Genomic DNA, 26,799 nt, shown 5'->3' on the forward strand with positions numbered 1-26,799 from the left:
GACATTTTCCAGGGAGCTCCTCCTTTGGGGAATGAGCCCAAATGGAAACTGGTTAGACTGAAGAAAAAGATCTGTAATTCTTACAAATCTTATTCATTATTAACAGAGCGTTTCATAATACTGATGAGAATGTCAGAATTCAAATGCTGCAGCTGGAAAAGCACAAAAATATTTAACCTGAGTTAAATTTACCTTGATGTGCCTTTGGAGCTCTTCTTTGCTCCCTTCTCCAAGCAGTTACACTTGCAAACAGATCTAGTTTGTTTTATTGTCAGCAGCATCTATTCTGCTTAGCACACATTCTAGATGAATTTATTCACAAGCCTATTTTTAACCCACCAACACAGAAATCTGTAGAAAGCAGCAAGTTGATAAAAGCTCAGGCGTCACAGTAAAAAACCAGCAAAAAAAGAGTGTGAAGATAGCTCCATGCCAGGGACATCCAGAAGGGGATGGAGGGTCCTTTATATGTCATTCTTCATTGTAAAAAGCCACCAAATCTAAGGGAAAGCAACTGGTCCACATAGTATTGGATGTGTCTACACTGGTGCAAGAGGATTTATCCCTGTTTCCTGCTTTGCCATCACACCAATTTCCCTGCTTAGAATGATCCCCCTAACAATCAAGTGGGGAACCCAGTGTAGACTATAAAGGACTTTGCATCAAGGACAAGGCTGGCCCCATTTCATAGCACAGTAAATGACAGCACTTCTCCGGGAACATTCAACACAGAGAACAGGAGCTCTTTTAATCCCCTTGGGAGACTAAATGCCATCAAGTGCTGTGTGAACATCACAAGCACTTGGGTAAGCTTTACACACCAGCAAGAAGCATTTGAGGGTTTATTGTGCAGCTCGCTGAGATTGCTGGAGATTGGCTTATATTCTGCCGCATTCAAGCAGCAAAACTTGACAGTCCACTTCTGTGGGCCATGAAGTGCAAAGCTCCCCCCATAGCAGCACATGATCCTTTGACCAGTTTTCTTTTCAGTAGCAGATTTTGAACATTAACAGTTGGCTGCTTTTACATAGTGAGAGCCAAAGAAAATCCTGGAAGCTATTCCGAGGTTAAAGTCAGGGCAGCATTTTCACCAGCCATTCTGTTGTACACTAAAAGGATTTAGTGGCTTCCAGGAGAAAGGGCTGATTTGCTCCTATCACTCCTCTTGGCTCACTTCCTCTCTCCTCCTCCCCTCATCACCATTTCTTGTCTCCTACAAATCAGTGTTTGAAGATCTTGTTGCATTTTTTGTTTCCCTTTCAAGCGAAATAGCCTGAATTTCCCTTTACTACAGAGGATCCAAACTTCCAAAATAAGTCTCTTCTAACCCAAGTGATGCATTTATTAAAGCCATCAGTAAGCACGAAACAGTCCCCGTGCTGTGCAGATGAGAGACATGACACACTTCTTCCCTAATAACTGAATTATGTAAGAGGTGACACACAAAGGGACAGGAATAACTCCAAGAGGACAAGTCACTAGAGACCTGGCTGGTTAAAATCTGGTCTTTACATCCAGATGAGAACACCAAAATGCCCACTCTACGTACCTCAGTGGGTAGTTGCGCTCTTAATGCAGTTCATGTAGAGTCTAATTAGAGCCACAACGATTTAACTTTGACAAACTAATGCTGTGTCTAGGACAGAGAGGTGGTAAAGATGAAGAGATCTTCCCAAAACCATTAACTTTAATCAAGAGGAATAAGAAATACACTGGAGTATATTAGAGAAATACACCTCCTTGGAGCTAACAGTTTCAGTCATTTATTTTGAGCAACCTGGTCTAGTGGAAGGCATCCCTGCCCATGGCAGGGGGTTGGAATGGGATGATCTTAAGGTCCTTTCCAACCCAAACCATTCCATGATTCTATGACTTGGGAGGAGCAGGAGGGCTCATTACTCAGGAAACATAAATACCCAGTGAAATGTTTATTCTGAACCTGATCTGATTCGAGATGTTCCTGCTCGCTGCAGGCAGGACAGACCTCTGAAGGTCCCAACCCAAACTATTCTGTGATTCTTCTACACGTACCTTCCAGCAGTGGAGAAGACCACTTTCCCCACAGTCTGATACAGCTGTTGAGCTTCTATCAAAGAAGGGCTTGAAAACGTTATTGTCAAAAGAAATGTGGGGAGGAAAGAAGGGGAGAAAGAGGCTCTTGTCTTCCTTTAAGTGTGAACACTAGGAGAGGAAAGCCTTGCTTTTCAAAAGTCTTAAAAAGTGCTTCTCTGACTCTACACAAACATTTCTTTACATGACTTTTCCATCTGGGATACATTAACATAGCCTTGGGATAAGCAACCTTCTATTATTTCCATAGTTTCCATAGGAAAATCCAAGTTCCCAAAAGAAGAACCTCGTAAGAGAGAATCTTCCTTGTGAGGGGCAACAAAATGTTTCAAACTTCTAAATTAATTGCTATAGAGCTACTGAAAAAGGATGGGGCAGAAAGTCTGAGCAAAAAGACTCAACACCTTCTCATGGCAAGACATGGAGCTGTTGGAGCAAGTCCAGAGGAGGACATGAGGATGATCGGGGGCTGGAGCACCTCCCGTATGAAGACAGGCTGAGAACACTGGGGCTGTTCAGCCTGGAGAAGAGGAGCTGCGTGGAGACCTCATAGCAGCTTCCAGTGTCTGAAGGGGGCTACAAGGATGCTGGAGAGGGACTCTTCATCAGGGACTGCAGTGATAGGACAAGCGGTAATGGTTCAAACTGAAACAAAGGAAGTTCAAGTTCTCCTTGTTTCTTTCAGTACTACATAAACTTATTTTTGTTTCTTTAAGTACTACCTAAACTATTGTCAAAGTAAAACCTTCTTAGCTGCAGAAATGCTGGGCATGGAATATACAGCAAGGACAACCAAACAAGGAGCACCCTGCCTGTCGTTACACAGACATCCCTTTCCTCCAGTTAGGCCTTTACAGTTATAGAACAGAAATGTGTGGATGTTATTTGCTCAAGATCCTTCACACCTGCAACCAACAGATCACTGGGATGAAACTCACTGTAATTGGTGTTAATTTAATCCAGCTCCTGCCCAAGGCTGAGTTTAAGAGCAGCAGTTGTTTATGAGGCACAGAGTTACCGACACGGTGGCAGTGACAGTCATGGGGCACAGAAGGTTATCAGTTATAAAATATAATATATATAGAATATAATCCAACAGTATTTGAACTATGAACATGATGCCATCAGCTGTTTTCTTTCCTCTGACATGGAAGTACAATGGCACTGAAACTATAGATGCCTCCAAGACTACTTGAGGTAGGAGGGGATGGCAGCCCCAGGTACCAGCCATGGCCTGGCACTGAGACATCCCATCCTCCTTATCTGACCAAAAAGCTCATGTCTGTCTAAATGAGCACCTCCATTTTCATGAATGGGAGACTTTATTGCAGCCTTTCAGTTCTTAAAAGGGACCCATAAGGAAGATGGGGAGAGACTTTTAGCAGGGCTTGTTTCAACAGGAACGAGGGGTGATGGTTTTATACTAAAAGAGGGAGATTCAGGATGGATGTGAGGAAGAAATTCTTTACAATGAGGGTGGTAAAACCCTAGCACAGGTTGTCCACAGAAGTGGTGGATGCCCCATCCCTGGAGACATCCAAGGCCAGGCTGGATGTGGTTCTGGGCAACCTGATCTAGTTGAAGATGTCCCTGCTCATTGCAAGAAGGGTTGGACTTTGAAGGCCCCTTCCAACCCAAACTATTCTATGATTCTATGAGTGGGCATGGGCAGCAGCTGAAGGATACAGAACACTTGGTAAGAAAACACACCAATAACCTTACTAGAATGAAAGCAAGGCAAGAATGCACTGGGAAGAAGGACTGCAAGAAGCAGAAAGGTGATGATGGAACACAGAAATAGGAGGAAGATGAAACTCTTCCTCTTTCACCACTTAAACAAGCGCCACAGCTTTGCATCAATCAACTTCTCCAACCCATTTTCACCAACTCCCTGTGCTGAACGAGAGTGCATTTTACCTTGCTCACTGCAGTACTGAGTAATGCAAACCCATCCCATTAGCGAACCTATGTGCACCAGCTAGAACAACGCTTGTAACACCAGCGCAGCCAATGACGACCTGGTTTAGCAGGGGAGCAGGGTGCCACTCACCTATGATGCCGCTGTCCCTGCTCTCCAGCGTGGAGGTGGGGCTGGTGACGGCTCCGTACGTGCAATCCTTGGTGGTGACGCTGGTGCTGACGGGCGGGAGCGTGGAGCAGGGGCTGCTGGCGGGCGGCGAGGCCGTGCTGCTGGTGAGCGTGGAGCAGGGGCTGATGCGCTGCGTCACGGCCGAGCTCTGCAACAGCGGAAGGGGGAACAAGTCACTCACCACTGCCAGGCCCTGGGCGGGAAGAGGCTTTGTACAGCTCATGCTTGAGGATTCGCTTTGTAAGGGGAAGGTAAAAAGTGCTTTAGTGCTCAAAGCGACAAGGTCTGCTGAGCCTCCCCATGGTGTGGGTAACACAGGCAACAGGCTTGTTTGCTGTGTCTTGCTTTAAAGCTTCCAGCTTCCATGCTCAACAGGAAACACATCAATAAAGTGGGGTTAACCAAATGTCTGACTCCAGACTTTTTTGGGAATTTTGATCATTTTAATTGAATCCCAGCCTGGTTTGGGTGGAAGGGACCTTAAAGCTCACCCAGCTCCAACCCCTGCCACGGGCAGGGACCCCTTCCACTGGAGCAGCTTGCTCCAAGCCCCTGTGTCCAACCTGGCCTTGAGCACTGCCAGGGATGGGGCAGCCACAGCTTCTCTGGGCACCCTGTGCCAGCGCCTCAGCACCCTCACAGGGAAGAGCTTGTGCCTTATCTCCAACCTGGCCTTTCCTGTTTCAGTTTTAACCCTGTCCCTACAGGTCCTCACAAAAAGTCCCTCTCCAAAAAAAGCCCAAATAAGTAAAAAACTATGACACAGTGAAGTAAATTTCATGCCATTAAGCGGACATCTCCAGGGTGATGATGATACAACATGATCTCCCCTCTACTTACAGCAAGACACATCGTACACAGGAAATCCGACAAAGGCCTCTGGGCCATTTCCATCTGCTCAGAAGCCTCCATGGAGCTTCAGTTCTTATTCTGCTCTGTAAAGGTTTCCTCCATTCAAGGAAACCAACAGTGGTTTTACACCCCTGCACCAGGAAGCTCAAAATCCCTTATCTAGATAGGAGACAGCCCTGCCCAGACATGCTTCCCCCACCAGATAAGGTTTAAAACACATAATAGGGAAAATGTTGCTCTCCAAAGGCAGAACAAAACAAAGAAATGCAGCAGCACAAAAAAGATGGGGTTTTAAAAGTTATCTTGGGAAGATACTGGGTGCAAGAAACCTGAAGTGTTCAGGGAGAAGCTGTGGCTGCCCCATCCCTGGCAGTGTTCAAGGCCAGGTTGGATGGAGCTTGAAGCAACCAGAGTGGTCTGGATTAGATGATCTCCAGAGGCGTCTCCCAACCTCATCCTACACACCTAAAAGTTTAACCAGCTTACATGGGGGGTCTTTCAGAATGTGAAGCATTAGGACTGTAACACTGTTATGGCTCCTCAGCACAAGAAAGACAAGGAGCTACTGGAGAGGGTCCAGAGGAGGCCACAAGGATGCTCCTTGTGGAGGGTCTGGAGCAGAGACTGCGGGAGCTGGGCCTGGTTAGAGAAGAGCAGACTGAGAGAGGATCCCATCAGTGCAGATCAACAGCTCAGAGGAGGTACCAAGAGGATGGTGCTGGACTCTTCTCAGTGGTGTCCAGCAACAGGACAAGGAGCAGTGGCCATAAACTAAACCACAACAAGTTCCACCTCAACATGAGGAAGAACTTCTTCCATTGAGGGAGGCAGAGCCCTGGCACAGGCTGCCCAGAGGGGCTGTGGAGTCTCCCTCTCTGGAGACATTGAAACCCACCATGGCCACGTTCCTGTGTGACCTGCTCTGGGTGGCCCTGCCTTGGCAGGGCTTGGACTGGATGATCTCCAGAGGTCCCTTCCAACCCTAATGGTTCTGTGATGCTCAATTCTTTACAGTGAACTTTTTATGTCTTTCTTTCAACCGTTATTTTAAACAAATCCCTGCTGAAGCTTGTCTCAGTACTAACAAAATAACCATCCATTGACCTTAAACCACAGCAAAACTACACTTTAAAGCAAACTGCAGGACAAGAATGGCACTTGAAGCAATGAAGAAATCATCTTCATCCCTGCAGCTGAGGGAGAATGATTGTTTCACAAAATGCCAAAAGTGATATTCTAAGTTCTTTTATGTGAGCTTTTATGCAGCTCCTTAAGAACAGCTACTTGCAACTGGAAATGACAGAATAACACGGGATATCACTTGGCATTGATTGACATGTTTTATTTTTGTATTGATAGAGAAAAAAGGCTCCTCTGTGCAAGTTTTAAATACAAATTGCCATTGACAGAACATTCTGTATTCTTCCTGCTGCTGTTTCATCTGTCACATTTTCCCCAAGCTTTGAGAAATGACACTGTTCTGACACAGCCTCATTGTCCTTTGTGCTCCTCTGGCAGGCAGTGCAGTTAAAAAAGAGTTTCCCCTTAAAAAAAGTACGAGAAAAAGGATTTCTTCTTCAGCATTTTGCGGTCTCTCATTAAGGAAAGCATGATTAAGAGACAGCACAACAACACACACCATTTCAGAGCACTCCGAACTACAGGCTATCCTTTGACATATTCAAAGCGAGGCAACTGAATGAAAATGCAATGTGCCCATTGATAAATCAGGGTGGGCTTAGTGGAAACACCTTTATTCCTTAGTTCCACCTTAGCTTCAGCATTGGCAAGATTGCAAGTGATGATTTTCTTGCTTGAGAAAGCAAAGCATGGTCAGAATTCCAAGCAGCAGCCGAGCCCCAGCTTCTGACACAAAGAACGTTTTCTTTGCCCAGGCCTTGTCAATGGACACATTAAACCCTAGGAAACGGTTCTTGATTTTAAATTCAAGTGCAAACACTTTAGTCAAAGTCTCCATCAGATTAATCAATGATGAAGGGAAGAATGAATCTCTTCAAAGCCCATGTCTCGCTGCACGAGATGATTCTATGACTTTCAACACTACTTGAAGCAGGGTAACTGAAGAAACTCCATTTGGGAAGAAGTGCAGAGGTTTGCAGAAGAGCTGCTGCAATACAGAAGAGGCTTTAGCTCTGACAGGGTTTGTGCATGGCTCCTGCCCCAAAACAGCCAGTGGTAGATGGCAAAAGTCAGAGAAGGGCCACCAAGATTGTAAGGTGGCTGGAGCTTGTTTTGAAGGAGGAGATGCTGATGGAGAGGATTCATTCAGCCTGGAGAAGAGACAGCTGAACTGCACCTAAGGACAGCTGCAGCCTTCTGCTGTGTGCAGGGGGTGAGAGAAGACACAACCATGCTCTTCGCAGAAAGCAAGGACAAGATGCTGCAGTCATAGGATGCATCAAGGCAATTCTATCACAGGTAGAAGACAAAAATCCTTCCCAGGCAGAGTCATCAAGCCCTGGAACAGGCTGCCCTGTTCTCTCCCTGTGGAGATCTTCAAACCTCACCTGGACAAGGCCTGAACAACCTGGTCCAGCTCTGAAGCTGCCAGCAGGTGGTTGGATGAGATGGCCTCCAGGGATCATCTCCAGCATCGAGCATCCTGGGACTCCAGGCAAGTGTTGACAGCAGGAGATGCTCACAAAGAAAGATAAGAAATCAACTTGGTAATTGAGGAATCAGCTTCCCTTTATCTCCAGCAGCACATGAAGAGTGTTCAAAGGCCCTGATAAAGCTTTGTGATGCAAGAATTAGCACATGGCCCAAGATACTTATCTATTTTAGAGGACAACTCTCTGCTGCTTCTCTTTAGGTCTTTCTTTTTCATTCTCCAAAGGCATCTTTTGCTTTAGAGAAAAGATGGGATTTTAATTTTTGTCAAAAGGCAACAACAAAAAGAACCATTTATAGTAGAAAGCTCTGCTTGGCTTTGAAGTATTCAGTTGAAGCAGGTACCTGTTAAAAGTACATTTTCAAGCACAATGTGCAGTGAAGTACATTTCAAATCCACCACAACTTGCCTAAAACACGGACTGAGAGTGTTAAAAGGTTAATGAATGTCTTACAGGCAAAACCTTGACAAAACCATGTATCTTGGCTCTCAAGTGTCCATGCAGAAGATCAAAAACCTTTTGGTTCAGTCTACAGCACGAGAACAAGCCCAGGACACAGCCCTGCACCCTGCTCACCAGGAGCACACCCTGCTCACCAGGAGCATCCCCTACTTTGTGCTGGGAGCAGACCAGGGCTCTTGGAGCAACTGGAAAACGGGAAACTGTAAGGAAAACGGGAAAATTAGAGTTTCCTTCCCATTGGCTCAGGCTTGGAGAAAGATTCACATGTGCTACCAGAGCCATCTCTATAGAATCCCAGACTGGTCTGGGCTGGAAGGGACCTTAAAGCTCCTTCAGTTCCAACCCCCTGTCACGGGCAGGGACCCCTTCCACTGGAGCAGCTTGCTCCAAGCCCCTGTGTCCAACCTGGCCTTGAGCACTGCCAGGGATGGGGCAGCCACAGCTTCTCTGGGCACCCTGTGCCAGCGCCTCAGCACCCTCACAGGGAAGAGCTTCTGCCTAAGAGCTCATCTCAGTCTCCCCTCGGGCAGGTTCAAGCCATTCCCCTTGGCCTGTCCCTACAGGCCCTTGTCCCAAGCCTCTCTCCACGTTTCCTGCAGCCCCTTCAGGCACTGGAGCTGCTCTCAGGTCTCCCCTTCAGGAGCCTTCTCTTCTCCAGGCTGCCCCAGCCCAGCTCTCTCAGCCTGGCTCCAGAGCAGAGCTGCTCCAGCCCTTGCAGCATCTTCGTAAATTCCTCTGGATCTGCTCCAGCAGCTCCATGTCATTCCTGTGCTGAGAACTCTTCTTGGCTGCTACTTTTCACTAATTATTTTTTTTAAGGAATTCAGGACCTGAAGTCAGGTCTTATGAATCATGCACATGTTAAAAATCTAAGTGCAGACTCACGGGATGACTCTGTTAAAAGGAGAGAGCATTAGAAGTGAGTGGGCTTCTGAGTTTCATCCTTTTCTGCTACACGATGGAGCATCCATTTCCATTTAAACGAAGGGAAAAACTACCTCCTGGTTTCATTCTCATCTCACCAGCACTGCTGGGAGTGGGCAGTATCCAGGCTTGAGGAGAAGGAAAAAGAAACTCAGCCAGTTCCCACAAAATCTCTGTTGTAGGCCTGAGCTTTCTGCTATCCGGCTTTTTAGCCAGCTGGAGGGGATGTAACAAGCCTGATCATAATAAAGATTTCATGATTTGCTTTCTGTCTCTGTTTGCAAGCATGAAATCACCTTGTTCAGCAAACAGGAGCAAAAAGTGTGACTATATGTACCATCAGTCTATTCCTCCTTCCCTCTCCTCCCCGGGGGAACCGGAAGCCTTTACATAACATTGCTGAAGCGTTCTTGAAGCATTCTATCCAAGATGCCATGGAAGTTCACATTATTTTGGTCACTATAACCTGATTAGGGATGCTGCCCACTCCTACAGCACTTGCAAGAAACAGAAAAACAACAGAAGCTGTTTCACACGGCAGCAGCTGATCCTGCACCACGTTCTGTGATGATGATTCACCGTTGGACAAGGAGACAGAACCTTTTACCTCCTCACTGTTAGTTCACTGCTATGAGGCACTTAGCTGAAACACAGCTGGAACAACACCCCTCTCCCACATGCTGTGTTTGGCTCACAAACCGGGCTGTAGAAGGGGAGGGATCAGAGGGCTCGTACCTGGTTCTCATCCTGCACCTCCATGCTGTACTGGGGCCCTGACTGAACCTCCGTGACTTTCTCTCCGAGGAGGAAGCCCAGGCGAGTCATGAGTGTATTTGCTGCCTCATCTACGGATGGAGGGGGTCCCAGCTCCTGCTCAGTGTCACCTAAACAGGAAGAAAAACAGGTTCAGTCATCAATTGTTTAGCTTGGCGACTCCTCAGTGCTTTTACCGACAAAACACTGCTAAATCCCTGTGCTGCAATGGCAGCATCCTGGTTTTCACAGAATCATTGAATCACAGAATGGTTTGGGTTGGAAGAGACCTTAAAGCTCATCCATTCCAAACCCCTGCCACGGGCAGGGACCCCTTCCACTGGAGCAGCTTGCTCCAAGCCCCTGTGTCCAACCTGGCCTTGAGCACTGCCAGGGATGGGGCAGCCACAGCTTCTCTGGGCACCCTGCGCCAGCGCCTCAGCACCCTCACAGGGAAGAGCTTCTGCCTAAGAGCTCATCTCAGTCTCCCCTCGGGCAGGTTCAAGCCATTCCCCTTGGCCTGTCCCTACAAGCCCTTGTCCCAAGCCCCTCTCCAGGTTTCCTGCAGCCCCTTTAGGCACTGGAGATGCTCTCAGGTCTCCCCTTAAGGAGCCTTCCCTTCTTTTTCAGGTCATTTATGCTACTCAAGGTTGTTTTAACATTATGGTCTGGTCATTAACTGTAGGTTATGCATTGCTCCAGCTGTCAATACATGCTTACATATGTTATTTCTCCTTTCATTGCTCACTATATTCCCAGCATCTCCCATGGAAGCAAACCCACCTTGCTTTCCCCACACCAGAGGTACCAGAGCCACTAGAGAATGTGATTTCCTGGACCAGCAATGGAAAACGAAGAGCCTTCCCTCTTCTTTCTCATGTAGAGACTAGCTCCAAGTTACTCACAGAGAAACCAAGGCTACCCCTCCCATTCTGAACACACTCCATGGGCTGCAGAGCAGCCAACATGCACCACCAACATGTTATCAGCAAAGACCAGGATAGCAAACCCATGTGTACATCTTCCGGTGTCATCTGCTGTTTCCAGCACACTCCCTGCTACCTGGACAGCACCACTGTCCAGACACCAAACCGCCTAGTGCAGTCACACCATCGCCATGATACAAAGCCAAGTCCACCTCCCATTTCCTCATCAGGTCTATAGAACAGGTCAAACTCAACATTTCAGAGCATTTTTCCTCCTTTATTTCAGCCATCTGTAGGAAGAGCAGCTAGCAATGCCCACTGGGAAAAGGCCTGGCATGTTTTTTGGCATCATTTTAACTTTTATAACAGGAATTTGTGGGGGTGTTTGACTTGCAGCATCACAAAAGGTAAGCTGGGTTCTGAACATCGAGCTCTTCCCTGCTCCCACCAGCAGCAGTTTAAAGCCTGAAGGTCAAGTTCTTTCCACATTACACTGAAGCAATACTGCGCTTAGTGCAGTTGTAGGAGACTAATTAGGATTTGCAATTAGTCTGCAGTTAATTATTCATCTCATAATGTGCAACCTGGAAAAGAGCCCATCTCCATTTCCCAGCTCCGGCCTGGTTTGGGATGCTCTGACACAGCCTAAAGCTACAGTAAAAAGATAACGCTTTAACTATCGCTTTTTGATAACTGAAACCCTCAAAGCACAGAACCTGGGATATGGACAAGAACTTCCAGAAATTCCCACTGAGGTCCATAACGTTCACCTCAAGTAAGCTTAGAGCAGTTTTTCAGTGTCTCACCTGCACTACTGTAAATTCAAAACCCTGGAGCATCTCACATGCAGCCACATCAGCATCCATAAGCACCATTAAGTCTGGGAGATGAGCATCTGGAGAAGTCCTTACCCAGTGACTTCACTGTTATGAAAATGGATTATGCAGTATGATAATAGAAGCTGTCTTTGAATTATTGAATCCCTATTGTACTGCTTCAAACCCTGCTGACGTGAATGCCATAGATTAAGAGAGAGACAAATTTAGATGGATGGCCCAATTTTCTCAACTGCTGACCACCCACATCCAATCTGTGGGCATTTACTATCTCTGGGAGTCAAATCCAGAACATACATTTATGTAAAGTGAAAATTACCCAGACTTTGACTTCCAAGGTTAGGTTTTTCCCTTAAAAATGTAGACTTTTAGAGTTTATAGTAGAGATCTGCATCAAAGATATGGCCCTGTTCAGAATTAGCAGAAGTTTCTTATGCATTCCCCATCCTGCTTCCCTGATATTAATAATACTCCAGCCACGCTGACTTCCACATCTTGGCAGAAAGGAAAAGCTGGATCTATCCCTGCATTGCTTGGGAATGTGCCTGGATTACGCTGGGGGGGCTTCCTTGGGCTCAGCATTCGGAACCAGTCCCAAACTGACCAGAAGAACCTGCTCCTTGGAGGCTGGGTGTGAGCTCATCCTGAAACCTCCCCTTTTAATCCTACCCCTAGAATACGCCCCAGGGGCACAAAGCTCTTTTACCTGTAAAATAAAGGAAATGATGAGCTTATCTCAGGTCACTGAGTAAGAACATAGAAGACACAGAGGATTACAACTGCCTCCTTTGATAACCGCCCTAATTCACCTGCAAGACACTGCTCACAGCACAAGGGATCAACAGCAGCAACCTAACCTGTTCAAGAGTGTCCGAGTTCATGTAGAACCATCAATTCCTTTATTATACTGTGGCTTTCAAAGTACAGATAACTTTGAACTTCAGCAAAGCACTGCTGGACTGGATTAGTCCCTCTTTTGGTTATAGGTCTTTAAAAGTAAGTGCAGGCATTTAATTGAGTGTCGAAGAAGAGAAAGCATGGCTCTGAGATGCCTGTGAATGGTTATTATGGAAAGAAGCTGGAACTTGCCTTTCAAGGCTGACAGTAAGCTCTAATACTCCAAGTTCAGTGGAAGGGCATCACTGGGTTTCTCCTCCCTTGCCATGTTTGCTATCCAGTTGAGGCTGCAGCCAAGTGTTACACACACGTCAGCACACTCTGTTCCCCCAATCCCACGAGGGAAATTTGAGCCCCAGCTGATAACAGAACTGACCTGAGGTATTTTTAGGTACTCTGACAGTATCACAGTTCAAACACGCCTCCTACAGTCACCTCAAGTAATTGACCTCCAGTACATCAACAGACCCCAACAAGCCGCCCAGCCACGCACATGCAATGAAGTCAATCAGTAGACCCAGAGAGAGGTCCATCAGGTCCTGCTGCATTTGCTCTATGAGCTCATGCACTTGTGAATCAACACTGGGTAATACCAAAAAGTGGACCAAAATGTGCCTGGGATTCTAAATTCAAGTAAGAACAAGCTTAGCTCCCTGACTCACTGCATGTGCATGAGTGGTTCAAGGAGTTCTAGAGATGGTGTCACTTTATGAAGCTTTCAGCTGGGCTGAAGGCAATGTTTTCCTATATACACACAGGGAAAGGCACCTTGGAGCTGGCGGAGGTGAACCAGACCTACCCAGCACCCCCTGGGTCTCCTGCTTGGTCCCCAGTGGCCATCAGACCACCTAACACGCATATTCATGCCAGCTGACATCTTTGGTAAGCTGGTTTGGTCGTTTAAGTCTTGTTTAGTTTTCCATGAATCACAGAATCCCAGGTTGGGAGGGACCTCAAGGATCATCTGGTCCAACCTTTGCAGGCAAAGCATGACCTAGACTAGATAGTCCAGCTCCCTGTCCAGCCCAGTCTTAAAGGTGTCTGGTGTTGGGGAATCCACCACTTCCCTGGTGAGATGATTCCAGTGGCTGGTTTTTCTCACTGGGAAAAGTTTTCCTCTCGTTTCCAGTCAGAATCCTGGCAGGAGTAACTTGTGCCCATCACCCCTCATCTTTTCCATGTGACTCCTTGAACAAAGGGGATCTTCACCTTCTTTAAAGCCACCCTTTAAATACGGGAACATATGAAGTGAGAGGTCTTTAATGCTAAGCGCTGTTGCAGTGTTCCAGCGTTGACAGAGAAACTTTTCCCCCCTTGGAATCTGTTGTGCTGAATTTCCAGGCAAATGCTCCAAACCTGGAGTCAGTATTTCAGTGCTGAAGTCAGAGGCAAAACCAAAAGAGATTTACTAGATGTTTCCACTAGTCCAAGGACTTTGACATCACACATACACAAACACAGTGCACTGAATTCGTTATTTCTAATATCATAAATAAAAAGCCATGAACTGCTCCAAGATGGATTGGTCTCAACAGCTGTAGCTTGGTTGGAAGGAAAGGAAATTTATCCAGTAGTGCAGGGACTATTCGTTATGTTTTCATCGCAGAAATGTAAGCAACCAGCCTCCCTTTGCACTGCAAAGCCAAATGAACTCAAAAAGAAGCCATTGAGATTCCTTTGTGGTGAGCTATACATGAATTGGATGGATCTTCTATAAAGTGAAAGAAGAATAATATTCAAGAGACTGAATGAAATACGTAAGTGAATTTTAGGTAGGGTCCCCTAAAAGCTACACTAGAAGATACTCCTTGCTTTTAATCCTTAAAGTTGAGAAGAGACAGGTAAGTGCAGCATTGTATGAAAAGCTCCTACAGAGGTGAGAAGCAGTTTGTCCATTTAGATTAAACTACTGCATGTGTTTAGGCTCCCTGCCATGTTTACCTCCCAGAGCAGAAGAATTGTGGATCATGGAATGGTTTGGGTTGGAAGGGAACTTTCAGGATCATCCAGTTCCACCCCCTGGACTGGGCTGGGATTTTCTGCAGGCCCCCTTTAACAATGCCACTTTAACCTCTATATAAAGGTCAGAGCAGGAAGGCAAAACCCAACAGTGGTGATCCAGGACTTGGGGCAGATCTGAAACCCTCACCAGCACAACCCTGTCTGTGCTACCCTGCTCTCTCCGAGCAGCAAGAAAGCCTGGGATGTCTCTCCAGCTCTCTCCATGCATTTCCCATTCCCAGGTTATTTTCCCAGCTCTGGAAGATGAGTGGCTCCTGCAGCCCATCAATACTGCCCACAGGAGCTGTTATGGATGAGACTGCCCAAGGCTGAACGTGCACATCACCCCCTCCCTGTGCTCCCAGCCTGGCTGACCCACAAAACGAGTGGTGCTCACTGTCTGCTCTACGAGCACTGGTCATAGAACACAGAGTAGCAGGGGTTGGACGCTGGGAACAGTCAGAATGCTGCTGAATGGAGAGGAAGAAGCAGAAGCAAAGATCACAGAATCCCAGACTGGTTTGGGATGGAAGGGACCTTAAAGCTCCTCCAGCTCCAACCCCTGCCACGGGCAGGGACCCCTTCCACTGGAGCAGCTTGCTCCAAGCCCCTGTGTCCAGCCTGGCCTTGAACACTGCCAGGGATGGGGTCCTTTCCAACCCAAACCAGTCTGGGATTTTATGTGTCCATGAATTTTGCAGATCCTGGCAGCTCCCTCTTCCATAAACCCTTTGTATTTCTGAAGGAGTGAACTCTAACACCTCAGTTAATGCCATCCGCGGTAGGACGGAGCTCATAAATGCTCGTTAATGTTCACAGCATTTCCTTGAGAACCAAACATACCATTTTATAAGCACAGTTACAAGGTTTGCTCTTTTCAAGAAGCCTTCAAAACCTGCGCTGTTTTGGAACAACATCATCCTAAAATACCATGTCTTTTCCATCCTTTCAGTCCCTGTAATGAAATGTGTCACCTATTCCAGCTGTCACTGCTTCCACGCCAATGAAGTTTCTGTATGATTTACCTGGTAATTCTGACTTGTTTGATCGCTCCCATCATCTCATCTTGCAGATAAATGGTGCAGGGTACTACCCCTGCGAGACACTAAGAGTGCATCTGCTCCAGAGAGTATGTTTGATTTCATGGTTACACTTTTACCTCTAAACCATCTGAAATCTGTTTCAGGTGAAGAACTGGGGAAGGGTTCACTTCCAGGCACCCATCCCACAATTAGCTTTAATGCAAATCTGATTTATCTAATAAAAACCTCAAAACAATTAGCAAAGAAAGAACACCAGAACAGTCCTATGTGAAGAGTGAGAGCCTCTGGAGCACCAGAAAGCAATGAACTAAATGATGCCATTGATGATTTTGATGTTCAATTACAGAAGTGCAGAGTTTTATCTAAGAACTTCCTTTTCTCCATGTGACCTGGTGCTGTCCCATTATTATGTACATCTAATTGGAATTCTCCTGGATACCCTCGAGCTCTGTTTGGACCATTTCTGCACATCCCCAAATCTCAGACTTCATGGAAGATTTTCTTCATCAGTCTTGTTTCTATCCAGAAGAGGTTTTAAAACTTCAACCCCGCACACACTGCTTTAAAGGTCTGGTTTTGCTCTTCAGACACTCAGATTAAGGGAAAGCAGTGGAAGATGGTCCCATCAATTTCAATCACACCACAGGCACATGGCAAAGGACATACATTCTCCTCTTCTACTGGTACCAAAGCTCTCCAGCTCACCAAAGCCCCAGCAGTCAGCTCTGGAGGTGTTCAAACCATGTGCCCTGGGCAGCTCTGTTTGCTTTAGTGCCTGTTGCTGCTCCAATCACTTCTATAAGAAACTGCAGAATTCCCTATCATTAATTCCACAAAGTCAGTCTCTTGCCTAAGTTCCATGGACAAAGCCATTCTCCTCTGTTCCCCATTTAAATGCTGCTTCCTCACTCATCTTGCCCACTGCCTTTGCTGGGATGTCCTTTAATGTTGCCTGCAGTAGATGGTCAGAAAGACAGTTACTTTTTCATCAGAAACTATACTGAGATAGGCGATAGGCAGAGATAGGCAGGAAATGAAATTTCAGCCCTATCATCAGACTTAATTCAATGCATTTTTATGTTCTATTAATATTAATTAACACCTCCCCCCCCCCCCCCATGCACATCTGGGGATGGATTTTCCTGGATTTCAGCTCCCATTTAAGTACCAAAACAAAGGGAATGGGGGACATGAGAGGACACCCAGTGCACTGATGACAATTATCATAAATCTTAGCCTGGGAATGTGGGATGCTTCCTAAAAGCAGGATTACATCACCTGAGCATAACCACGAGTCTGTGTTCCCAGCTCTGAGCACAAAACCTCCCTTCAAACCCCGACCAAGCAAAGGCCAGGACACTTAAATAGAGCTGTTTGGGATTTATTATTTAGCTCTTGGAACTGACCTTTTCTTCCAGCCAGGTTTGAGGATGGGATCTTACACTGACTGACGCAGAGGGGGTTTCAGTCTTATTCAGAATCACAAAAGCACAAACACTCCCTTCAAATGCTATCAGTTTGCTAAAATCTGTGCAAAACACTTAAGGAGTATTTTCATTTCAGCAATTTCATTTCAAAACCTCTCATATTGCCTCCCTTCAGTACTTTCCACACCATAAACCCGATTTGGATCTCACACAACGCATCATGACTGATAAGAACAGGGAAGAAAACAAAAGCCACAGCTGACTCCTCTCTGCCATCAGAGCACATTTAGGACCAAGTTCTACATATATATATATATATATATATTATAAATATATATATGTGTGTGTAGTATTTCCATCATTGTATGAGACCAGTTTAGGATACTCATTTCCATCCTCAGCAGCTGCAACAGTGGCAGAGGCTGCTGAGAAGGCTTTTTTCAGCCATTCCAAGGCAGAAACCAGCCACAAATTTAGCATTTTAAGGGAGAAAAGGGAAGGGGATTTTTGCAAGTACCTTTTCTTCTCCCAAGATAGCTCTGCCAGGTCAGAACACAACTGGCATTTAATAGGACATAGCTTCAGAAAAGCAAATAATGACATTTTACTGTAGCCTTTGACCGCTATTAAATGGGAGGTCATGGGTTTATAACTGAGCAAGAGACAACAGCGGCATAAAGGCCTTGCCTTTACAAGATCTGATGTAACAGCACATTCCCAGAATAAATGTTATTAATAGCAAACCAGACTAAATTATGACCTTCACTTGTACAACACTGACAGCAATCTCTAAAACCTACTGGCATTATACTATAGAATCACAGACTCCCCGAGTGGTTCAGGTTGGAAGTGACCTTAAAGCTCACCCAGCTCCAACCCCTGCCACGGGCAGGGACCCCTTCCACTGGAGCAGCTTGCTCCAAGCCCCTGTGTCCAACCTGGCCTTGAGCACTGCCAGGGATGGGGCAGCCACAGCTTCTCTGGGCACCCTGTGCCAGCGCCTCAGCACCCTCACAGGAAAAGGATTCCAGGAAGAGACAGGAATGCAGAAGGAAGCCAGGGAACACCATGGTGCCCAACATGCTTCTCCAGGGATGCTCTGCTGGCAGCTGGGAGCAAAGAGCAGCATGAGTGACCTGCTCCGTGCGCAGTGGGACAACACTTCCCTGGAGGAATGGGGACTCCCCATGGGAACACAGAGCAGAGACAGTGGGGACTCAACTCAGAGACAGCACATAAGGGTGTCTGAGAGGAAGGATGCTGCAGCCTCAGACCAAATACAACCATTCTGCACCCTGCAGTAAGTTAGAGGAGGAATCTGAGGACAGGGTGGTACAAGGAGCGCTTCCCAGCAAGGCTGTGCCTCCCAGCTGGCAGCAAGCCAAGGTTTCCATGTTTGGATTCAGAGTGATTATTTTCCAAGCAATGAGGAGTCAAGTAATTAGTGCCATAAAATGTCAAAACCTCTGCCTAATGAAGCAGGCAATCTACTGGGGTGCAGGAGGTTAGGAGCACATTGATCTCCTGTCTTCAGTGTGCAAGTGGAGCTGTGCTGCCCTGCAGAAAGGAACAGACGGGGTCGGGGGACACCAAGAAGCACAACAAATGACAGCAAAGGGAGCAACATTTCACCCTGGGTAAGAATAAAGAAGTCCCTGTTCTGCAGCCCTGGGGAGGGTTAGGAAGTCAAGGCAACTGGTAAGGGAGCAGAAGTAACGGTGGGCCCTTCAGAGCGCCGCATATTTTCCCTTAGGAGAAGCTCTCCTTAGCATCACTGAACTTCAAGTTCTTTTTGTGTAGGACCAAATAACAGCCCCAACCATCCCTTGGCCTCATGTAGGCATTAAGACATGGGAATCAGTTCTCTCCAAACACAAGCACCCCTCCTTCTATTGTTAGAGCTGGTAAAGCTAACACTGAAGTTTCTGCCTCCGTAAGGAGTTGAAATCAAGCAACAGGATTGCAAAACACTGCAGGGAAAACAGAAATGGAATTCCTGACCATTTCCTTTAAACCGTAAAGTGTTCCGGAATAAATATCCGAGCCACAAGGATAAAGGGAAAACTGACTGGCACAACTTCATCCCTGCCCATGGCAGGGAAGTTGGAAGTAGATGACTCTAAGGTCCTTTCCAACCGAAACCATTCTACGACTTTGTGATGCCAAAGAACTCCAGGAACCATCACATCCTCCCTTCTTGCCTCACTTCACATCCCAGTATTTGCAGTTAGGACAAAGGCCAACTTCAACTTGAACTCAGCCTAAAGGACTCCTGAAGTAATCAACAACTCCAGGAGCTACGAAAGAAGATGAGGTAAAGCCAGCAGCAGCACTGCAAGCAGGAGCAGGTTGGGATGGACATTGCCTGGGACCCTGGGTGTGTGCAGCCCACACCAAACATGAGCTGAAGCACAGCCAGTTCCTCCTGTCAAGTGCTGAGGACAAACAGGATTAGCACAGGATGAACAACACTAAAATGATTTCCCAAACCTTACCTGACAGGTAATCGGAATTACTGAAGAGTCTTTTCTCCCAAAGAAAGGTAAATCTGGAGACAAGGATTTACTTTTGCCTGGCATTTAGAGCTCTGAAAGGTGAGTGCAGCCTCAGCGCTCCTGTGACACTGAGAAACACCAGAGTCCTGAGCACCAGCTGCGCTCGGAGATCAAAAGGAACATTACACCAATTCAGTCAGCAATAAACTGAGATCCCGGTGAAGGATTTCAGTAGGAAGACACTGGCAGCGGATGCCTTTGATGACCAAGCATAATAAATAGTCCAAAAGAAATGAAGCAGAAGGCAAGCACGGAGACAGATTTGTTACCTGTTACCTACAGAGGGGAAAAATCCATTCCAACTTTTCCATATGAATGATTTCTTGGTCTGAAACAGGATATTTTGTACTTTGCACAATACCGTAGGTTAGAGCTAAATCAGTATCCTGTTTCCTAAGTGAGAACTGAAGCTCCTTCACATTGAAATTCTAGGCAAGTTACCTGTCATTAGGAAGTCCAGTGACTGTGGTATTGGAATTATACAATCCCAGACTGGTTTGAGTTGGAAAGGACCTTAAAGCTCATCCAGCTCCAACCCCTGCCACGGGCAGGGACCCCTTCCACTGGAGCAGCTTGCTCCAAGCCCCTGTGTCCAACCTGGCCTTGAGAACTGCCAGGGATGGGGCAGTCACAGCTTCTCTGGGCACCCCGTGCCAGCGCCTCAGCACCGTCAAAGGGAAGAGCTTCTGCCTTGTATCTAACCTGCATCTCCCCTGTTTCAGTTCTGGATGGTTGATCCAGGTATTTATTCTGGAACTCTTTCCATCTCTCAACCGAGCAGAAGAAGCCGACACCGTCCTCCCAGGAGGAGGGCAGGAAAAGTCAATTGCTTCCATAGCAACAGACACACCAAATTAACAGGAGTCTCTCCTGCAATCAGGGCTGATCCCAACGATTTCCCATTCCCTTCAGGTCAGTGGGCTTCATAATGCTGGGCCAACCACAAGACTCGACAGTAAAACCATTTGTCAGGCCATGGTTGGGATGATTATTCCCTTGCTTTCCTCCCAATTCATCATTGTCCACTATGACAGAGGTTGGACAAGGAGCCTGCTGGCTCGATCTGTTTGGGGGTTTGTGGGATTTTTGGGCTCATTGCCTATATTTTCACCATGAAAAAGCAGAGCATGATGCTGATTCATTCATTCCCTCTGAAAGGGCTTTTTCTAACACCTGAGATGTGTTTTGCTGTGTTTAAGTGTCTGGTATGAGTAAAATGAAAGATACATGATGAAATGAAAGCAGCAGCAGCAAGGAGATGTCAACCTCAACGATCCTTTAAGCAAAGGAAGAGAAAAAGGAGCCATGAGATGCCCATAAATACCACTGCGATAGTAAATCACTGTCTGCGCTGGGGTACCAAACTCAATTAGGGATGGAAAGAGCTGCCAGCCTAATGGGTATCAAGCAAACATCCCCAGACCAGACGTTTAAGATTTGTGTCCCCAAATTTCTGAAGAAGGATTTAATCAAATGAAAAGATAATGTCAGAGCATACTCAGCCTTTGAAACATCACAACAAGGTAATAAATCACACAAAATGCAACTGCAAACATTGATCCGTGACAAACAGCATTCCCTGAAAGCACCATCCGTCTCGGACTGCTTCCAATCGGTTTCCTGAGCACGGACAAGTCTAAACATGTTGTAGCTCCCATACTAAAACCAAAAAGCAGTTCAAAGGAAGATGCCCTCATGATACAAAACCAAGGAGAACCAAGAAGCCAGGACACCATTGGCTCCATGAGCAGAGCCACCAGGCAGGAGGAGGGAGGTTTTGATATGCCTTTGCCAAACAGTGCTGGAAGGACTGGAGCAGAGACAGAGGGGAAGACTGATCAAAATCCATTCAGACCCTCCTTATGAAGCCCTCACTAAGTCAAGAAAACAAGGGACAACTCCTTCTCTGCCACAGACATTCCGAGTCAAGAAGGGCTTGACTGAACTGACCACTGCAATCACTAAAACTTCTCCAGAAATAGAATTCTGATAGAAATGGTTTCTGAATGCCACAAAACAGCTTTTTTGTCATAGAATCATAGAATGGTTTGGGTTGGAAAGGACCTTAAGATCATTCAGCTCCAAACCCCTGCCATAGGCAGGGACACCTTGCAATAAGCCATGTCACCCCGCTCCATCCAACCTGGCCTTGAGCACTGCCAGGGACAGAGCATTCACAGCTTCCTTGGGCAACCCATTCCAGTGCCTCAGCACCCTTCACAGGGAAGAACTTCTTCCTTAGATCCAACCTGAACTTCCCGTTTCAGATTGAACCCATCACCCCTTGTCCTATCACTGCAGTCCCTGATGAAGAGTCCCTCCCCAGCATCCTCGTAGCCCCCTTCAGACACTGGAAGCTGCTCTGAGGTCTCCACGTAGCTTCTCTTCTCCAGCCTGAACTATAAAACATGTGCCCATTTCTGCTTTCACTGAAGTACATTAAATTCATCTCACAGAATGCAATGGCTGCCTCTGGCAAAACAAGGAACAGAATTCCATAGATAATTTTTTACCCAACTCTAACACTTTGCTGTGTCCTTGCTATTGGAACATCCCTCCAAAGATACCAGCACCAAGTTTTTCTTTCTCCTCCCACCTTGTCCCTGAATGCAACCTGCAAGATGTCAGAAAGCAGAATTCCTGGGAGCAGCACAGAGGCCACAAGGTGGTTGCTCAGGAAACCACCTCCTTGGAATGTGCTGAAATTTGCCCAGAGCCTTAAAATAAACATTTTTAGCATGGAGCAAAAATCTCATCTCCGGGCACCTCAAACCGAAAGCATCATTTCTATATGCACAGTAGATAATGTTCTCTGCTCTTTGCTATTTAGTGTTTTAAACTGCCTTCAAGTATATAATTAATTACATGACTTGTCAGGGATCACTTTACAAACCTCTCCACCTCCACTCAATTGTGAGGCTCCAGCATATCTTCTGCCTTTTTTCCTTCCTTCAACTCCTATCATCCCTCCTGGAGACACCTGGGATTTAACACTGTGTGCTAACATCCTTCACAGGATGCACACGTTTTAGCAGAGGGCTAAAAGGAGCCTAACACTGGAGAAAGGAGCTTCATTTCCTTGGATAACTGACTGTGCCTTCAGGCTTTGCCGCAGTCCAGGGTAGGACTCAGCACCTCTTCCTCCACCTTCCCATCAGGAGCCGGACGCTACACCCAGACTCAAGGTCCTTTGGTCCCTATGACTTGTCCGGATATTTGCTCTTTCTTCTATACACAAAAAGCCATTCTCAGCTACTCAGCTCTTTCTGAGGTCTCACCTCCTCATGTTAACATGCAGTGAGTGGTTCCTATAGCTGACTGTTGGGGTTTAACCTCAACCAGCAATTGAGCACTGAGCCCCTCGCTCACCCTAGTGGGATGAGGAGAATCATAGAATTATATCATAGAATCCCAGACTGGTTTGGGTTGAAGGGACCTTAAAGCTCATCCAGTTCCAACCCCTGCCACGAGCAGGGACCCCTTCCACTGGAGCAGCTTGCTCCAAGCCCCTGTGTCCAACCTGGCCTTGAGCACTGCCAGGGATGGGGCAGCCACAGCTTCTCTGGGCACCCTGTGCCAGCGCCTCAGCACCCTCACAGGGTAGAAGGGAGCTGCTGCAGCACTGGAAGAAGAAATCTGTGCGTGCCATAAGCTTCCTTATGCAGTCTCAGAAACCCTTTCCTAAGGGATTCCTCCATTCCCTCTTTACCTGCCTGTCCCACACAACCAACATAAACATGGCTGGACTCTTAAGAAGCTCCATCCCAAACACCAGCTTCCCAGCTAAGACAGGTCCAAGTTCGTGCTGTTCACTAGTGTGTGCTGTGACTTATCTCTTGCTCTAACTTCTTTCCGTTCCTTAACGATACTTCAAGGCAGCTCCACTTTTCCTTTCAGATCACTGCATTATCAGCAAGAGAAGGAGATCAAAAAGCTAAAAAGAAAGAAGTAATAATTGCAGATCCCATTGTCAGAGCTGGCTCATGGGCTTGGCAGGCATCCTGCCCATCAGAACAGCCTGGCAAGTGGAGCTGGGGCAGGGGGGAGACGCACACGTGCGAGCACGCCTGCAAGGACTGGCAATGTGGAATTGATGCTTTTTAAGCCAAATTTACAATTCAATTATAATTCTCTGTGGATGCAATCATAATGAGTTTATAATTATTAACAATTACAAACATGACAGCAGAAGCTCTTTAGTTAGAAGAAGAAAGGGCTGCAACAGCAAAATTTTAATTGTAATTCATGATGATTGAAAAAGAAGGAGCACTTTTCACAGCAGCTCTGGCCTCAAAGGAGGCATTTCCAAGCACAGGGACTGGCTGTTATTTTTCCTAAGACAACTCCTCTTTCAAACACAATACATTAAAGAAAGAAAGAAAGCCCGCATTCAAAATCTGGACAACATTCAATTAATTCCTCCAATTGTGAATCCTCTATAAGCATCCAGAGAAAGAAACAGCAGCCTCATTCCAGAGAACCACTTATCAATATGACCTCTTCCACTGCACCTACACATTTAAGAGGCAGATTCCAACCCAAACCATTCTGTGGGTTTATGCCACATATTTATGTGCCATTTCCAAACACCCGAAGTCCTTGTCCCCCATCCACAGCGTACACTGAACACGGGTCCCTTCAGTTCATGAACTAAGGAATATGCCAGGGAAGGGAACTGCTGGTGCTTTAGGACAACACCTCCCCAGCCTCCAGCCCTCCCCAGGTTGCTGCTTCCATGAGGAAGAATCTGGGAAGCAATTCCCAGTTGGCAAGATGCAGCTCTGTGAGGATTTCACATCTCAGACATACACGGGGTTAAGCCAGGGAGGGACACGACCCACTTCTATTTATGTTTCAACCAGAGGCCTCCAGCAAGATGTATACTTTAAAGAGCAGTTACTACAGGATACAGACATTAGAAGGTATTTCTTTCTAATAATACAAAAACATCAAACAAGCAATATTCTTGGAGGCAGGTTAAGAGGTCCCAGAGTTTTGCATTAGCTGATCCAATGCTGTTTCTAAATATGGTTTTATTCCAGCCTCTCCGAAGACCAGCATTCAAAATGTAAGGAGCCTGTTTATTGGGTCATGTTTAGCTTCTCCAAAGCAACTCCAGCTTTCCTAAATCATTCTGAGGGGAGCGGGGCCACACGCAAATTGCAAGTAACAAAAGTAAATGGGCATCAATTAGAAACTATTACTTGTTCAAGCTTCCAAGCCAATGAAACACGGCTGGGGAAGGTTCCAACCATCTAGAAAAGGAGCTGTACTACATTTATAAACCTTCTGCGGCTGGAATTGCCTCTTTTAAGGGTGAGCCTTCGCATGCAGCTTACCAGGGCAGTATGCATCAACGTCCAGTTTCTGTGCTGAAGAAAGTGTTGGGGAGCCAAGCTCAGACTCAGGGATTCGAGGGCTCTCAACAAACTTTGCTTTCCTCAAAGGGGCTAAGGAGAAGGAGGGGGAGAGAGAAAGAGAGGTCATGAGTAAGGGAAATAGCAAGCAACAGATGGAAGCACTTAACTAAACGACACTGTCAGACTCAGATCAGGTTACCCCTGCTTTTTCCCCCCCAGAAAAAGAAAGATTATCTGCATTCTTTACGAAGGAGATGGCTCTTGTTAAAGCCTCCACACTGCACAGTCTAAAGTAAGGCACATTCTTGATACTCTCAAACACTTCCTTTTTCCTCCTTTACTGCTATTTTTTTTATAGGAAGCAAATGGGCCTGGATTCAGCAACTGTAAAAAAGCTGAGATCCAGAGAGGTACATGGAGCCCAGCAGAGTTAATGCTAAATATCTACACTGAACACACAAATTCCGTGTTCGGCAATTGTTTTGTCTGAATATAAAATACCAGCTTCCAAACATCCTCGATGCCTGACCAAACAGATTTGGTGTTTAAGCCAAAGGATCAGAGGAAAGCTAATGCTGGCCACTGTTACCCTTGCAAGCCCAGAAACAGACTGAAATAAAGAACAGGGAAAAGGTACAGCTGCCTGTAACAAAGCAGTGCTGACCACCAGTGCCAGAGAAAGGGGATTTTCCCCCATGTTTTCGCAGTCTAAATGCTCAAAACCACACTTGTAATAAGTAATTACTAAAGCACTTGGATTGATAAGATTTTAAACAGATATTCAGCAAGAGCAGAGAAACAGAACTAGGAAATACATTGCGGAGATTTAGAAGTGAAGCTCATGTGCTCATTGAAGTGAAAGGCTCCACAGATAGTGCTGTGGCTCAGTGTGTTTCATGCACCCCCAATCCTCAGCAAATAACCTCCATTTACAGAATCCATATTTATAGTCCTGCAAATTAGATTTGGGATCTGAAACTCAAAGGACACAAAGGTTTGTTCTCATGCACCTCCTGTAATAAAAGCTCAATGGGTCAAAAGATGACCTCAGTGGTGGCAATAAATCTCTTGCTTTTAAGGAGCCTGATGGCCCCACAGTTGGAAAAGGCTCAGCAATTCCAATGAGGAGGAACCAGAAGGACAACACTCAACCCGCTTGCTGGAACTGAGCTGGTACAGAAATGATCACAGGAAGGTTTAATAGGGGGATGGGGAAAAAGGCTGGGATCTGGTTTTACCCTGTAAAGCAGAATACAGCAAGAAATCAGCCCCCACCACCCCGCAGCAAAATAGGTGCTGGACACCCCCTAAGGATCCATCCCAGGATGCCCTCATGATGAGGGGAAAATGGTCCCATGCTACCATTAGGCACAAGAGACCCCCAGACGGGTATCAGGGATATTTACAGCACATTCCCCTCCATGCCAGGCAAGAGGAATGCAGGAGACACGGAGATAAGGGCAGCCTGAAGCCCCTTCTCCCCCATGAAGCTCACAGGCCTGCAGCCCTGCTCAGACACACACAAGCCAGTGGTATTAAAACTCCTGTACCTGCACACATAAGCACCCTCCCAGCTTGCAAATTGGCCAGCAGCAGTGAAAACATGAATCACAGCAAGCCTCTTGTGCCAGATGCTGATGTAATGAACACACGTAAATATTGAGGAGATTATTGCCACGGCACAGGAATTGTTTAGACTAACAATCCTGCATGGGCCAATCTACTGCTGTTTCTTTTGCAACTGCGGTTTTAACCAATGGGTTGCTTTCACATCTTTTACCACAGCCCCAGTAAGTGTCATTTTTATCTTAGAAATAGCTCCTCTTTCATTTCTTTTCCATTTCTGGCTACCACCAGAGCCACCCATGATGCCATACCCAGCAGTGCTCAAGTGTTCTGCAATACAGAATGAACATGGCTTGAGTAGTCAAAGAGAGGTTAATGACTGCAATGGGGCTGTCACCAGAAGGC

The 26,799-nt window shown here is 46.4% G+C and overlaps 1 protein-coding gene across 9 annotated transcripts in view; it reads right to left on the reverse strand.

Annotated features, from left to right (window-relative positions):
- Nucleotides 1–26,799, reverse strand: part of TANC2 (tetratricopeptide repeat, ankyrin repeat and coiled-coil containing 2) — a 218,465-nt gene that overhangs the window by 87,437 nt on the left and 104,229 nt on the right. For 4 of the 9 annotated variants that reach the window (XM_065698863.1, XM_065698865.1, XM_065698862.1 and 1 more), the window contains 3 exons: nt 24,808–24,918; nt 9,766–9,914; nt 4,121–4,307 (listed from right to left, as the gene is read on the reverse strand). In XM_065698863.1, the coding sequence (XP_065554935.1) occupies nt 4,121–4,307; nt 9,766–9,914; nt 24,808–24,918 (447 nt within the window). Of the gene's footprint in view, nt 1–4,120; nt 4,308–7,539; nt 7,788–9,765; nt 9,915–24,807; nt 24,919–26,799 lie in introns of those variants that run through there. The other 5 variants (XM_065698868.1, XM_065698867.1, XM_065698866.1 and 2 more) reach the window with 2 other exon arrangements.

Source organism: Lathamus discolor, chromosome 20 (genome assembly GCF_037157495.1).
Source record: "Lathamus discolor isolate bLatDis1 chromosome 20, bLatDis1.hap1, whole genome shotgun sequence".
Taxonomy (NCBI): Eukaryota; Metazoa; Chordata; class Aves; order Psittaciformes; family Psittacidae; genus Lathamus; species Lathamus discolor.